We start from the raw sequence: 15,327 nt of genomic DNA, 5'->3' as shown, positions 1-15,327 counted from the left end.
GTATTTGTTTAGTAAATGACGGAATCGGGAACCAGGTTTAATGTAATGAAATACATTAAAAGTTTAGATGTACAAATCTTTGCGCAAACGATTGAAGAACAATAAAAACGAAAGCAGAAAGTAGAATGGCGTGAAAATGTATAAGTCACAATAGTTAAATAGCAAGGCATGCAATATATTTGACATTAAATGTAGAATAGAACGATTGAAATAAAAGGTTTCCAACTAACCTTGTTTACGAAGCTCACTAGAGGAGTGCCGTTACAGAGGAAACAACTCTTTCTACCAACTATTTAACGCCCACCCTCCAATTTTGACGTTATACGAAATTACGAATGTTTGGAACAGGTATCGTTAAGTGAGAAACCGTATTTCAAAATCAGTGAAAAAGTCTGACCGCCACCAAATAGTGTACAAGGAAATATAATGTGAGGAGAAGTCAACGCCAAGTGAGTAATGAAATTTATTATAGGCAAATTACTAACGTAGGCTATTTGGTAGCGCAGGGTAACTGTGCCTACCCTATAGCCTAGGTCTGCCTTGTTTAATGAAAGCTAGAATTTATTTAGGGTACGTAAGCTGTCCAGGTATGTATTCGAGTTATATACATGGATCACTATCTTTTTTATGGCGTATACACCAAAGGCATTGAGGTTTTCATGTATCACGGAAGACTATCTTAGCTAAGCGAATAGTACAGCCTGTTTAAATATACATCTTAACCTAGGCTAGTCTTAACCTGGGGTGCCGTGCCCCGGCTTATCATTCTCTTCTTCCCCTGGACCCTTCAACATGATGTCACGCTTAGCAGAACAAAATGCGCTTAACAGTTCTGTAGCATAGGGCTAGCCCATCATAGTCTATAGCCTACACTATCATTCCTAGGCTAGGTCCAGGCCTAGATACAACTTAGGTCAAGGTCAACAAGTTGATATATTCGATTTCAGGGTAAAACTGAAGACTACTACTGCGGCTTGGTTCCCGCTATTTGCAGACCGAAATACTTAGGCTACAGCCCATTGTTTGTTTTTATTTTTATGAATTTTACACATGTTTATAATATTATTAACTGTGCTTGTGTAGAACTGTTACAGAACTTGTCCTGTATGCTTGAAAAAGACTGCAGTGTTTTGACAGCCATGATTGTGGGCTGTGTATGAGTAATTGGTTTGTTTGAAAAATCTCTTTTGTTTTATAAAAAAAAGTCAATATCTTTTAATATGTTTAGAATAGAATCTGTATAGGTATGTAAAATTACTGATAAAAATTATTCTGTCAGTTTGTAAGCGTAATAATAGCAGTTTCTTTTCAGATTTTGTATAATATTTTACATAAATGGGATGGACATAGTGTTAGAAACTGCAACACTTTGGGCACCTTTTATCGCTCAACATGGGAGCCTTTGAAAAGTAATCTCTGAAAAGTGCCTTCAGGATGAGGTCAGAACAAATGCAGAATCATAATTCCTTAAGTGAACTGTATTGGAATTTAATACCTAGAGGAAGATGCTGGGACTATAATTCATTTTGACGCTTCCACCAGGAATTTGAGATACTGTACATCATGGCTGAAATCCAAAATTATATTCAAAAGTTAGGTAAGTTAGACAACAGACTACAGTAATTCCAAAAGTAAAATACCTGGCAGTAAGCTGTAAATTAATTGTGTGATGTTTTAGTATGTGATATTAACTGGAATATAAGTGCATGATGTGAATTAGTTTACAGAAGCCGTAAGCTGCCACTGTGGGTAGACTATCTGGAACAAGCACTTAGCAGTTGAATAAAACAAGGTATACAGGTTATACGTGTGCTTTCAAGTAGGATGTAAAATATCCAAAAGGAATTTATCCTGTTAAAAAAGAAGTCTTTCGTCTTTCTAGCCAAACATAACCCTATCCTTTTTTTTTTTTGTTCAAAATAATATAGCAGTTTTCCAGATGAACAGAAATTATTAATATGTTTTTTGGAGACTACAGTAATTGTTAAGTCTGTTTACTGAGAATTTTTATTTTTTTTTTAAGGTACAATATATCTATACTATATACTGATATGATATTTTCTATTGCAGTGCACCCAATTGTTGAGATCCGAGAACGGACACTCAACACCTTGCTTCAGAAGTTAGAATTTGGTATTTTGACTGTTAATCATCTTGTCGAGCATCAAGAACTTTTGGAAAATGTGCTTCACCTCTTGAACTTAGGTCCTCATACCCTCAGAAAGCCAGTTCTTAAACTGCTGCAGTATGTTTTTGAGGTTAGGATTAAGAAACAACATTTTGATGTGTTGGTATTTTGATAAATATTTTTAGTAATTAGAAAAGAGAATCTTATCTAGTGCTTTGTTACTTTTAATACAATATTGCTTTTGAAGCCTATTGTTTTGCTGGATGAATATTTTTAATGGTCAGAACTTTGGAGATTGCTGGAGAATATTTGCTCTTACAGAAATCCAAACAATCATCTTTTATGAGGGATTTTTCTTTGTTGTGAACTGGAAACAGTTTTATAGGCATGGTGGCTAGGTAGGAGGTCTGACACCACTTACTCACCTGTTCCTAACCCAGCACTTTTTCTTTGGTTGTCACCCTGTGATTAGAACTGAACATTGAATTGACATAAGTATCCATATATCCTAAATGTAACATTTGTCTGTAACTGTGATCAGTATACGGGGACTATTGTGTATGTGCTTTTTATTTTTCCAGTTTTTTTGTATACTGTACTTTTATATTTGCTTGTACTGTATGTACCTAAGTTATATCTTGCAAAGGGAACACAGTGCTGTTTTGCTTAGTAAAGTTAAGTTTTGTGCTGTAATGTTTAATGCATAGATTAAACTTTTTATTGTATAAAGGATGAGTCGACAAGGAGTAGATTTGATGCTCTTGGAGGGACGCTGTATCTACAGAGTCTGAAGCTTGTTGCTCCTCTTGACTTGATATCTGATATCAATGTTCTTCTGCAGAGCCTTCATCATACTCCCTCGTTGCAAAACATAAAAGTAAGTTGTATTATAGGACTTTAAGAAGTATGTACTGTTTCATATAGGAGTAGAAACCAGACTTGTATCATCACAAACCTATTATTTTAATTTAAAAAAGTATTTCATAAAAACATATTTCTTATGTAAAAATGTCTCCATCTCATAGCCCCACATTCTCACCGTCAAAGGTACTCAATAGGGGGATATTGCTGTTAATGCTTGTTGCGTGGTGAGCTGTAGCCAGTAATAAAGGCCATTTACAGCATCCTTTTGGCACCTAGCTGCACTCACATTTTAGCTACTGTATTTGATGGCTTATAAGACGCATGTCTGCATAGGATGCACCCCAATTTCAGCCTATGCTCATATGATTTTGGTAAGTAAAAACTGTAATATTAGGTTATCATATGGATATTGTTTCTTACCAACAGAATCAACAAAAACATTAATAAAGAAGTTATTTACCATATTTATATTTATCAAAATATGTATTATACAATCAGACATTTACTATGATCGAATGTTTCGTCTGCTGTTGAAAGCTACCTCATAGGTTTACCAATAGATTGCAACACATTCATTTGTTGTTTCTTACCAGCAGAATCAACAAAAACATTAATAAAGATGTTACCTACGGTAATATATGTTATATATATCCATTATATATTATAAAAGTAGCAGGAATTGTCAACCACCAATTGATCGAAGCCATGTTGTTATGCGTAAAGAGAATGGTAGCAGGAATTGCCAACTACCAACTGAACGAAGCCTTGTTATCCGTAAAGCTCTCGAGATAATCACCAATAGGTGGCAGCACATGTACTGTAAGTCTGTAAATGTGGAATGCGACGATGCGCTGTAGACGATAATGATATTAACACATTTTAATGAAAATATCGATAATAACAACGTAGATATTGATTACAATACTAGCAGTAGTAATTGCGGTGATGGTAAGTGTGATAATGATAAATAATTATAATAAACTTTGGTTTTTAATAGGTTATTAGGATAACACCGAATGTTAGGCTAGGCTACAACATCTACGTGACGTTTCATGTATAATTTTGGCCAAAATTCTTAAATTTTGAGCCTACATTATGTACATAGGACGCAGGGGGATTTTTTAGGCCATTTTTTTATTAAAAAAGTGCGTCTTATACGCCTTCAAATACAGTACTTACTTTTCCGCCCTTCCTGCTTCCTCTCTTCAGCCTTGCTGTCCACCCTCTCCAGCTATTACTTTTTAGTGCAACTGTAGGTTTTTATCCCAGTTCCACATTTAGGTCCTTGTAAATGTGCAGTAAAAGTAATGAGTGTATAAAATAACAGTTTTAAGAGATATATTTTTATTCTTTTATGGCATAAATATTAATTCAAGTCCTGTCTTATTTCAAGGATCGATTGGTCTCTCCCATAAGTGAAGGTGCCATTTCAAAGGAAAGCAGTGACTTTAAGGAAATTGATACCAACTCCTTGGTAGCATCCTCTTCTGATGTGGAAGAACATGTTCAGTAAGTATTCACTGCAAGTATTATTAGTTGTGATTTTCCTGGAGGAATGATAACAAAAGAAACTAATCCAAAATTCTGAGAGTTGAATAATGATAATTAAAAAACCATGAATTGGTGAAATATGAACAAACTAGTACTTTTTGTAACTATCCCTGGGTGTTTCTTCTCCGTGGAAGCTTACCGAGTTACTGACTTTTTTTTTCGTCTAGTTCCATATGAATCTTTGCAGTTTTAATAATAACAATGGTAATAATGTGATAATAATAATGATAATACCTGTAATGTATTATTATTATTAGTCTTATTTCCATCCTTAGATTAAATTTTTTGTTACTGTTACCTTTAAATGGCTAAGGCTATTGGTTTAAGGTATGAATTTGTAACTTGACTTATATTCTACTGCTATAATTTTAGTTTTCCAGTTTTATCAATATAGCAGATGTAACATTTTTACAAAATGCTAATTTTTTTGCAGGAGTATGCAGCAAAGAGGCAGTACTAGTATAGATGATTCTTGTGTATGTGGAATGAATGAAAAGGAAGATGTGACCATTATTAGTGACTCTCCCATAACATTTTCTACATTCCCCTGGCAGGTAATATTTATACAAATTCTTATGCTTTTTTTTTCCACTTTCTTATACAGTATTGTAACCTGAAGTTGCACTTTTTTTTATATAAGAAACATTTTAAACATACAACAAACTATAGACTAAATTCTCTCACTAGTCTTATTTTGAACATGAATGAAGTTTTTACATATTACCTATGGCAGTAATTAATACAGTATTCCAAATAAATGTAAAAGAAGGTAACATATATAGGTAATTATTGAAATTGTCTCTGTGGTAATGCTTGTGCCACTTGTCTTACAGCAGATCATGTGGGAAGAAAATATGGTTTTTAAAATTATTATCAACAATTGTGTTGTTTAAATCAGTGGCTTGACTTATGAGATTTGTTGAGAACCTGTTATGGCTCTGCTCTTTAGAACTCAGTATCTTGCAGGTTTTAGGTAGTAGTTGATCAAGTATGTGGACTCTGTAGAAGATTTAGTCATTTTGCTTTTGCAGGCACTGACAAATAGTGATCGTCGCATCTTAGAGTCAACAGCTCAGTCTTTGATGAGTCATGATGAGTCCATTGTTGTGGCATCTCTTCATTTTCTGGAAACTGTAGTACTGAAAGATTTCCCCGCTGAAATTTTGCTTCAGAGACCTGCTATTGTACAGGTACAGTGCTGTAAAGTCTAGCTTTTTAAACTAAAACAAGGTAATATTTTTTTTGCAGGAATATTAAGAGATGTAAGTCCGGATTAGATAAAAAACAGAAAAAGATTGTTGCTGAAACTTTATTTGGTGTCTAGTGTGAAATTGTGCTGAGGATGGTATATAATGAGACTCATAAATTTTTGCTCATTGCTTTGTAACTTTCCAGCCATTTGTGGTTTTGCCCCTCTCCACTCACCTTACCTACCTACCTACCTACTCACCAGGTTGCCTAATTTTGCATAATTATTCTCAGGTAGTGAGGGGATGAATGTAAAGTGATAGTACTGCGCATTTCAAGGTATTAAGAGGAGGGTGTTAACAAAAATGGCTTACTGATCAAAGCTTTCATGTAAATAGATTGAGTGAGATATATAGGGCCAGTGTCCATATTTGTGGACGATCAAATCACCAAGCTGAATGGATTTGACTTCTTCTGTTGGCATGGATAGATGTGACAGACTAAGATAAATGATTTTTCTGATATTTATAGGCAGTGTATGGCTGTGTTGAAGAAATTGGCGAAACAGCGTGGCGTGTTCAGGGTCCGGCATGTGCATGTTTGTTAACCTTAACACAGTTGCTCAACGATCGGGTTTCTCACTTCAAAGACCCTCATTTGTCCCCTGCTGGACAACAGGTAAGATGATGTTAAGTATTATATTATTGACATTAAAGTTTGGAAATGTGCTTTGTTAATGTGTTAGTAGTAAATGTGTTAATAGATTTTCCTTAAACTTTGAATAGGTTTGCACCTTTGAAAATTCTCTGTCATTTTACTCTTTGTTAGTGCTAAATTGTGTCTATTTCAGATTTTTATACGGTTTGTTTGTGTACACCACCATATGGCAAATTTTTAAGTTTTAAACAATTTTTTTTATCTATGTGGAATTTTAAATATTTAGTAAATCATGTAGGGATTATGAGAACTGCTCCTACAATATTTATAAACTCTTTCATTAATCTCTGCAATTTCTCTTCACCATCACCATCCTCCATGGCCACTGTATCATCGTTGTAAACATCAGGTACTCTGTATCCCATTCATTATCCTTTTCATATCCCACATCTTTGTACCTATATCCCTTGCCCGTTTATTTTGACTTCTCACATCACTTCTAACATTTCCTTTCATACATTTCTTTATTGACAGACTGTCACTCCCACATCATCAGGGATTGCAACTCCAAGCACAGACATAACAAGAGGAAGTTGCTGTTCCCCTGACAGTAGCCTAATGGGGAATGGTAGTAGTAATAATGTACGGCACCTTGGAGATGGACAGGATAGAAGTGGATCAATTGCTGGTTTGGGAAATGTATGTATTGGAAATTTTTCTTTTTTCCCGTATTTAGGGACTTTTCATTGTACAGTAATTCAGATGAACTTATTTAGTAGAACCATAGTGTAATGGACAGTTTGTGAGGTCTGACCTCCTTATATAAGGAATGAAAATTTGTATGCAATGAAGACTCAGTATTATAACCTACACCCAAGAGCCAGTGCATCATTTTTGTAAAAATCTGTCTCATTCTCTCCCCTCCTCTTGTTTTATGTATTAGTATTCCATTGTAAGTTTTGATAAAGGTAACAATTTGTGATATACTGTCATCAATACTGTAATGCGAATAGTTGAATTTCCTTGTAAATACTTGCAGTTTATTTATTGATTACTTGTAAATTGTAGTTCCCATAAGAAATTGTATGAATGCGTGTCTTTACTCTCTGTCTTGCTTGCATGTGAAAAAAGATATCTCTTAAAGATATTAATATAAGTGTGTTATGAATACATATAATGAACAAAAGTCTTTGAGTATGTAGACAGATGGTTGATAGGTTTATGTTATAAACTTTTTGTATTATATACTTCTTTATTTCATTCTGAAGTGTAAATTTATAATCTAATAGTATTCAAAAATACTGTAGGCAGTCCCCGGTTTACGGCAGGGTGCTGTAAGCTGAAAATCATTGTAACCCGAAGCATCATAATTACTTTGGGAATAAATAGCACTGTAAGTATGGGTAACAGCGCCGTAAAGTGTGTAACGGTGCTGAAAAATCAGGGTTAATGATGTCATGAGGAACGACGTAACCCAAACCTGACGTAACCTGGGGACTGCCTGTATCAAGGATTATGACTTTCAAAATTAATTTGTATTATTTGTTATTCCAAAATCTTCAGGAATTGTCATCAACATCAGTTCACGAGGATGATGATGGTGATGAGTTTATTCTCTTGGGTATGCATCAGCTGACTTTGAGTTGTCACTGTAGTCATGTTCTGAGAGTTGCAAGTCCTTTACTGGTGGCCAAGAGACCATCTCTGCAGAGCATTAGTTTGAGGCTGTTATTGTCATGTGTGGATTTACTACAGCAGTGCGTTAATGCTAAGACACTGTGGCATTACCAGGAGGAAGAAATTGTTAATGAGGTGACTACATCAGTAAAAATGGTGCGTGTTCAACTCTTTTTCATGTTACAGTTTTATTTAGTAAGTAATCATTTTTAATTTAAGAGTATTTGTTTGACATAGTTTTCTAGACCTCCTGTGCAGTTTGTATTAAACTTTTGGGATTTGTTTTGCTGCCTTTAAAGTGATTGTGTTCAAATGAAACATATAGTTTTTTAGTGATGGTTGTAAACCTGGTTTTGGGTGATAGGCCTGAGAGTTGCTTTGCCACATAATAGAACTATACAGTAGTTTAAAGGTGAGTGAGATTTTTCCAATTATTATTCAGACTAAGCAGTCATTCAATAGAAAAAAGGCTAAAGGATGCAGAACAAGCTCCCACAAAAGCATGATAGACCAGAAAGAAGAAAATTACAAATATTTAACACTATTTAATACTAATATACTATTTACCACTAACACCAAGCAGTTGTGGTGAGTGACAAAACTAACTAGTAAAATCAGCAGAAAAAAATTAGCTAACAAGCTAATAACTGGTTGGTAGTTAGTCTGATACCTAAAGTCTTCACCAAAATAAAGTAGAACACTGAAAAGTCCAATAAGTACAAAAAAAATGAAGAAGCAGAAGAGTTCTTTCAGCAAGGCCTCTGAGAATGTCTTGGTTCTGTGATGTAAAACCTAGGCAGTGGTGACAGTTACTGAGACTGTGTTAAATGCACCAAAATTCATGCAGTGCTGAAAAGAGGGAGTTGAAAATGAATTAAAAGATTAAAAGAGGATAGAAAAAACTGTTTCTGAACAATCCAGAAAGTCTGGGAAAGACTGTGAGCTACTAACTAATCAAGAAGAGGACAAGAAGTGAGGCATTTAATCATTTATCACCTAGGTTATATTAAAAGTATTGGATTTGCAATGAGGTGTTAGTATTTATATCACAAAAATTCACAGATATGTATTTTTTAAAATATTCTACTTCTTTTTAGCCAAGATAAATTGCTTTTAGGGTATGGAAATAATGTCAGTAACATGTCACAAAGACTAACTATTGAACTGAATTTTGCAGACTATCCAGAGGTTAGCAGCCCTTTTAATTCTGAATTACCAAATGAGAAAAAAGTATGGTGAGAATGGTAAGCTTGAAGATACAGTCTTGAATAATGAATGCACTTTGTTGTTTCTGTGCAGAATCCTGAATTTGTTTGTTCCTGTGGAAGCCTTTGAACAGGTAAGAATAAATCATTTTGGTATTCGTACACAGTTGAACATTTTAGTTGTTCTTTATGGCAGTTTTAGGATAATCTATATTGAAGCAGACACAAATTAATTTAAATAGTTTTAGTTAGTTCCTTTTTTCAAACTTCCTTTCTTATATGAGCAACCAACTCGTTCATGCTCTCTGTACTCTGCTGGTACAAGTTCATATGGAAAAGGTTGGGATGATCATCTTGAGTTCTTTTTTAAATCCTCCTCCATGTCTGTGTTTGTAGTTGTGGTCATTTCACTAAATTACTCCAAATACTGAATGTCTGAAAATATTGATTGCCATCATCATAGAATCTTATGTAGGAGCTCTTCCTTTGTACCGTGAATATAATTTACTGATAGTTTTCTTTGGATACTGTTTACAAACTGCTCAACCTGTCCTTATCCTCATTTCCTACATGCAGTGACAGAGTTTGCCTTATGAGTTGTGGCCAACAGAAAGTAAATGGACCGACTGATTAAATTAAACAGTCATGTGGAATAGTTATGGCTAGTTCCCCTTGGAGAAAGAATGCTTCTACATGAAAAAATTACAAAGTTAACGGCCCTTATAACTTGTTAGCTGTGTGATTACTTTAAAGTTTGCTAGTAAAATCAAACAGCATTTTTGGGACTAGTCGGTCTGGGATGGTCTTCTCCATTCAGCATAATTTTGATGATAATTTTGATGACCACTCTTGCACATTATAAAAATTCGTTGTGTCTTATGACCAGGAATTAAAATTTTGCTTTGTCTTATAGTGAAAATTAAAGTAATGTTTGTACTGTAGCAATGAAAGTAAGTTTGTATCTCAAAAATTAATGGAAAGTCTTTAGGTGTTTGTTCATTTAAATAATTTATTTTTCAGATCGTTGATAAAGAGATAGTTGCAAGTCTTATTTTGGTTTTATGTGATGGTGGTTTCTACTTGGGATACCGAACTCATTACAGCCTACTTCTTCAGTACTTGAGTCAAGTATTACCAGATATGACAACTCAAGTGAATAGCATCTTGTTTGCAGCAAAATCCCTGGAAGCTACTGCTACCTTCTTAAGCACTTCCTCTTCAGATTTTGAAGAGTTTCTTACGTACGCTGAAGCTGCAATAGAAGTTGCCAGCATTCATCAAAGCTCAGTTTTTGTAGAAAAACTTGTCAGAGGTTTAGGTAAACAAGTTTCAGTTGGAACTGTTGGATCTCATCATCTACAAAGAGCAAGAGACTTGTTACTAAAAGTCATTCACTTCCCAGAAAACTCAGTTAAACTAGCAGGGTAAGTATTTTTTAAAAGTTCTTACTAGGAAGTCTATTATTGGTTATTTAGCTTTTAGTTTTCTGTAAAAGAAAACTATTGAGATGTCTTTGTCTGTCCATCCACACTTTTTCTGTCCGCACTCAGATCTTATAAGCTACTGAGGCTAGAGGGCTGCCAATTGGTAGGTGATCATCCACTCTCCAATCATCAAACATACCAAATTGCAGCCCTCTAGCCTCAGTATTTTTTATTTTATTTAAGGTTAAAGTGAACCATGATCTAGCATCTGGCAATGCTATAGGACAGGCCACCACTGGACTGTGGCTGAAAGTTTCATGGGCCACAGCTCATACAGCATTATACCAAGACCACCGAAAGATAGATCTGTTTTTGGTGGCCTTGATTATATGCTGTACAAAAAACTTGATTGCACTGAAGAAACTTCAGCACAATTTTTACTCGTTTATAGTTGGTTTTGATTTTATTTTCTTTCAATTTCTTTGGAGATGAAGTTTCAGCATTTCCTTATAATGTGTTGGACAGAGATTTACTTGGTTGTGAAATTTATCTTGTACTGTTAGATGTGTTGAGACATCTCTGTTTAGGCCATATAAAGCCTACGTTATTTGACTTATTTTTTTTGTAAAGAAAGTGTGTTTTATATGTCAGCAAGCACAGTTATTTATTTTTCAACTGAATATCATATTTAATTCATGCCTCTTCTTAAAGCTCAAGGTTTTAGTGGCAACAAATACTCAAGTTAAGTTCTATTTCAGGTACACCTTTCTTTTCCAGTTGGTCAATAATAGTGTTGGAATTTCACAGGCTGCTGATACTTCCCAAAGTCGTTCTTCTAGAATTATAATTCTGCTCTCACCTTCTGTCATAAGTTGTTTAGTGTACAGTGGACTTACAGATGATGACCCCAAGGTATAATTATTTTACTTTTCCTTTATCATAATGTTGTATATATTCATATATCATTAGAAATCATAATATCATTTGTATTTTTTTACTCTGGGAATTTGAAAATTGGGCTGTTGTCTGATTGTTTTCTACTTGACAGACAACTGAACAGTCAGCTTCATACACTTTGTAGCTTGTTGATGCTTTGTAAGTGAGGAAGGGGGTTTGGGCATAGTTAAACTGCAAGTGGAGGCTAATTATGAGTAAATGGTCTGTTTTAAAATAAGCATTAATGAAGATGAAGGTGACTGGGTATAGATTTATCAGTTGTGCCATGCTTTTGAACATGTAATTTAATCCATACACTATACTCTATTTTGAAAAGTATGTGGCCCAAAATCTAGCAAATAACAGATTGTGATTATACAGGTACTGTATAAAGGTATATGAAATTAATGCCAACTTCCATTCTATAAAGAAAATGAATGAGACTGTGTATAAAGAATTTTAACTTTTTCTACCCCAGAGTAAGCTATCAGTTTGCAAGAAAATTTTACTTGAAAAATGTATTTAATGATATAAATGCCTTGCACGCCAAGGCACTAACTCTTTTGCTGTTTGTAGGGCTCAGATTTCCTGTTAGTTGAGCTCATCACTTAAAGACAGTATTGCAGTCATTATATCTTGAAGATTACTGTATATTCCAAAGTGTCATTTATGACAGTGGCTTTTCTTTGTTTTGGTAGGTTATCAACACAGCACAGGACATATTACTTGGCCTAATGAAGGGGCGATTACTTATGAATTCATCTGTATGGTTTGTTGCTGCTGAATGCTGGAGATATAGTTTAATTCACCTGCAGTGCTTGACGGATACTGTCACTCACCTTGGGCGTTCAGTTGGTTCACTTGTTGGTGAGCTTTATAATGATGGTAAAATAGAGAATATTGAGGTAAGATTTGGGATGGGCAGAGTTGATGGCAAAAAGTTACTCTAGATTTTTATTTTTTTTTTTTTTGTTCAATAGGCCAGTTTTCTTTAAAGAATGGAGCTCAAGTGATAATCATGTAGCATTTAGCTAACAAAATATTAAACCTTGTAAAATTTTGTAACTGACTAATTTTTTAGTGAGATAAAATAAAATTTGATTAGATGCCATAAAACTGATTAAATTCAGAAGCATAAAAAGCTCCTTATAACTCAGCTAAATGAGGAACGAAGTCAGTGTTAAAAGTCATCACAAAATGAAAAGTGATTTTGCCTACATTTGTAAAATTTAAAATATATGGAATTCTGCTTCCTTAAAATGTTAAAATTTCAACAAGGATTATAGTAATTGTTGTGTATAATATGGTTTTTAATCTGCCAGGTCATCAAGTACCATCTTTGTTGTTTGTTTGTCTTGGATAGAACAACAAGAATCCAAGCCATGTCTGAGGTGGTTCAGAGACTTGCTTATACCACCACAAGTTTCATCCCACATCCACACGAGATTAACCCTGCTGTACACCACGATGTTTTTGTTCTCAGGCAGCCAGTGCAATTGCTTTTTAGTGGAAATCTTTCCTCTGAGGTTTGTTCTGTTTTTAATTGTAATTCATAACTTAGACAGACAAGTATTATACTATTTGAGAGCCTCCATTAGTGTGGAGGGGAAGAAAAACTGTGTCAAATGCTATACAGTAGTACCTCAAATTAACAGACACTTTTGGGGTCTGGCATTTCTGATAACTAACAAAGTCTGTTCAGTAACAAAGACTCTATTATATAGCCTGCACTTGAATTTTTCTAAATATATGTTACAGCTAACAGCAATTCCACATAGTTCCTAAGTTACACTAACGTGTACTTTTCACTTGACATTCAATTTAAGAGGTTTACAAATGTATCTTGTCTATAGTGGTAGCATAGGAAAAAATAATCATATGGTAACTGCTAAGTATGGAAACCCTACTAAGTTGAGGTATTACTGAACTTGAGTGTAATTTTAACAATATTTTATGCAGTTTAAATGAAAACTTAAATTATTGGTCATATATTTTAATTTAGCTTGATAAGGTCAGAATTGTATGTAATTTTCTCCTTTCAGAGAGGTCGACTCCTGAAGGTTGTAGAACTAATTCAGGGTGTTGGAGTAGAAAATGCTGTTCGTAAAGCAGCCTGGTCTCAGTTGGCATTCCTTCTGGGAGATCCTCAACTTCACAAGCCTTTCCTTCAGCTCTTTTCAATTCAGTATCTAATTCTTAATTTCATTGGTATGCTGAAGGTAAGTGATTTAATTATACTTTTACATTTATTGATTTTGCGAGTTGGTATTACATCCTTCACATTGCATCTTTATATCAGATATATCTTGATGTCTCCCTAGATACGTGTATGTCATATAGAGCTTGTTCCCTTCACTCTCAAGATTTCTTATACAACTGATAAAAAAAAAAAATTTTACGAATAGAACTTACCTGGCAGTTATATATATATAGCTTAATCCCCTGTCGAACCGCAGATTTTTCAAAACTCGCGCAACCGAATGGTAGGTGTCCGATAGGTGGTTAACAACCCTTATCGGGTGGTAGCTGGAATCATTCCCGTTTTCAGTTCCTTAGATCATCTCTGCCGGTTGGACCGACAACATTGTTGTTGGTTCTCCGTCGGGTTTTTCGCCGCTTCCTAGGTCGCTGTGTTGGACCTTTTATTGGTGACGTATTTTGACCTTTGGATTGGCAATCGCTTTTGTGGCTTGTTTGGATTTATTCTTTTGACTGTTCTTGGATAAGATGTCTGATCCTAAGTTTTTTCGAGTATGTGTGAATGAAGAATGTAAGGTTAGGTTACCGAAAGCTTCGGTGGACCCTCACACTGTTTGTTTAGGGTGCAGGGGTTTTGAGTGTGCCTTGGATAAAAGATGTAAAGAATGCGAGGATTTGGATGAAAAGAAATGGATGGAAATGAAACGCTATGTGCGTAAATTAGAGATGGATAAGTTACTGGAGGGCTTCTAAATCTAAATCTAGGTCTGTGAGTGATGTTAGCCTAGACATTTCTTTTAACCCTTCTATTCCTAAATCACCCTTAGAAGTAGATCCTTCTCCCGAGGTGGTAACCCCGCTCCTTCTACAGGAACTGTATCTGCTGTTATGGACCCTCAGTTCGCCAGGATGGCGGCTGAGATGAAAGAATTAAAGGATCAACTTGAAGCCTTGAAGAAAGGTAAGAGTGCAAGTGAAGTTTGTGATAATGTTTGTGCTAGTGCAGTGGAGGTGGCGACTGATCGACCCTGTCATGCCCCTAGATCTAGACCTCTACCAAGCTCCCAGGACCTAGGGAGAAGGTATGTCGACGATCGTAAGGGGGTGAGAGGGACGTATTCTCGGTCGGTCAGCCGCCTCAAGCAGTCCTGTTGCTTTTTCCCAGGCTGCTTATGACCGCCACAGGAAAGGCGTGTCGGAAGAGCTTGCGTCTTCTCCCAGCCCCTCTCCTAGACGTAGATGGCAGTTTGAGGATTCGAGACCGACCAAAAGAAGATGGTTGCAGCAAGAGGATCAACCCGGACTCGCTCTCCCCTTTCGGGTGCGTGGAGCTCCCCTGAATCTTTTGCTTCCGACGACGACCGAAACGCTTCTCCAGCAAAAAGGTCAAGACCTTTTTCGAATGCTCTCCTCTCGCTGTTCGGAGGAGGGAGAGTTCTCTTCTTTCTGCTTCGGAGAATTCTCGAGGAATCCTTCTCCTGCTCCCAGCTTGTCTCGA

General features: G+C 35.5%; 1 protein-coding gene across 1 annotated transcript in view; it reads left to right on the top strand.

The window, feature by feature from the left end:
• Positions 1–251: 251 nt before the first annotated feature.
• Positions 252–15,327, top strand: part of LOC136850784 (rotatin-like) — a 42,949-nt gene continuing 27,873 nt past the window's right edge. Inside the window, exons 1-16 of the mRNA XM_067124736.1 lie at positions 252–449; positions 1,313–1,597; positions 2,071–2,258; positions 2,859–3,005; positions 4,386–4,501; positions 4,977–5,097; positions 5,575–5,733; positions 6,263–6,409; positions 6,923–7,087; positions 7,952–8,221; positions 9,243–9,404; positions 10,291–10,694; positions 11,453–11,606; positions 12,329–12,535; positions 12,953–13,156; positions 13,673–13,849. Of these exons, the coding sequence (XP_066980837.1) occupies positions 1,564–1,597; positions 2,071–2,258; positions 2,859–3,005; positions 4,386–4,501; positions 4,977–5,097; positions 5,575–5,733; positions 6,263–6,409; positions 6,923–7,087; positions 7,952–8,221; positions 9,243–9,404; positions 10,291–10,694; positions 11,453–11,606; positions 12,329–12,535; positions 12,953–13,156; positions 13,673–13,849 (2,655 nt within the window). The 5' untranslated portion in view covers positions 252–449; positions 1,313–1,563. The remainder of the gene's footprint in view (positions 450–1,312; positions 1,598–2,070; positions 2,259–2,858; positions 3,006–4,385; positions 4,502–4,976; positions 5,098–5,574; positions 5,734–6,262; positions 6,410–6,922; positions 7,088–7,951; positions 8,222–9,242; positions 9,405–10,290; positions 10,695–11,452; positions 11,607–12,328; positions 12,536–12,952; positions 13,157–13,672; positions 13,850–15,327) is intronic.

Source organism: Macrobrachium rosenbergii, chromosome 22 (genome assembly GCF_040412425.1).
Source record: "Macrobrachium rosenbergii isolate ZJJX-2024 chromosome 22, ASM4041242v1, whole genome shotgun sequence".
NCBI classification, from domain to species: Eukaryota; Metazoa; Arthropoda; class Malacostraca; order Decapoda; family Palaemonidae; genus Macrobrachium; species Macrobrachium rosenbergii.
The sequence above is the reverse complement of the archived record's forward strand: the minus strand, read 5'-3'. Positions and strand labels throughout refer to the sequence as shown.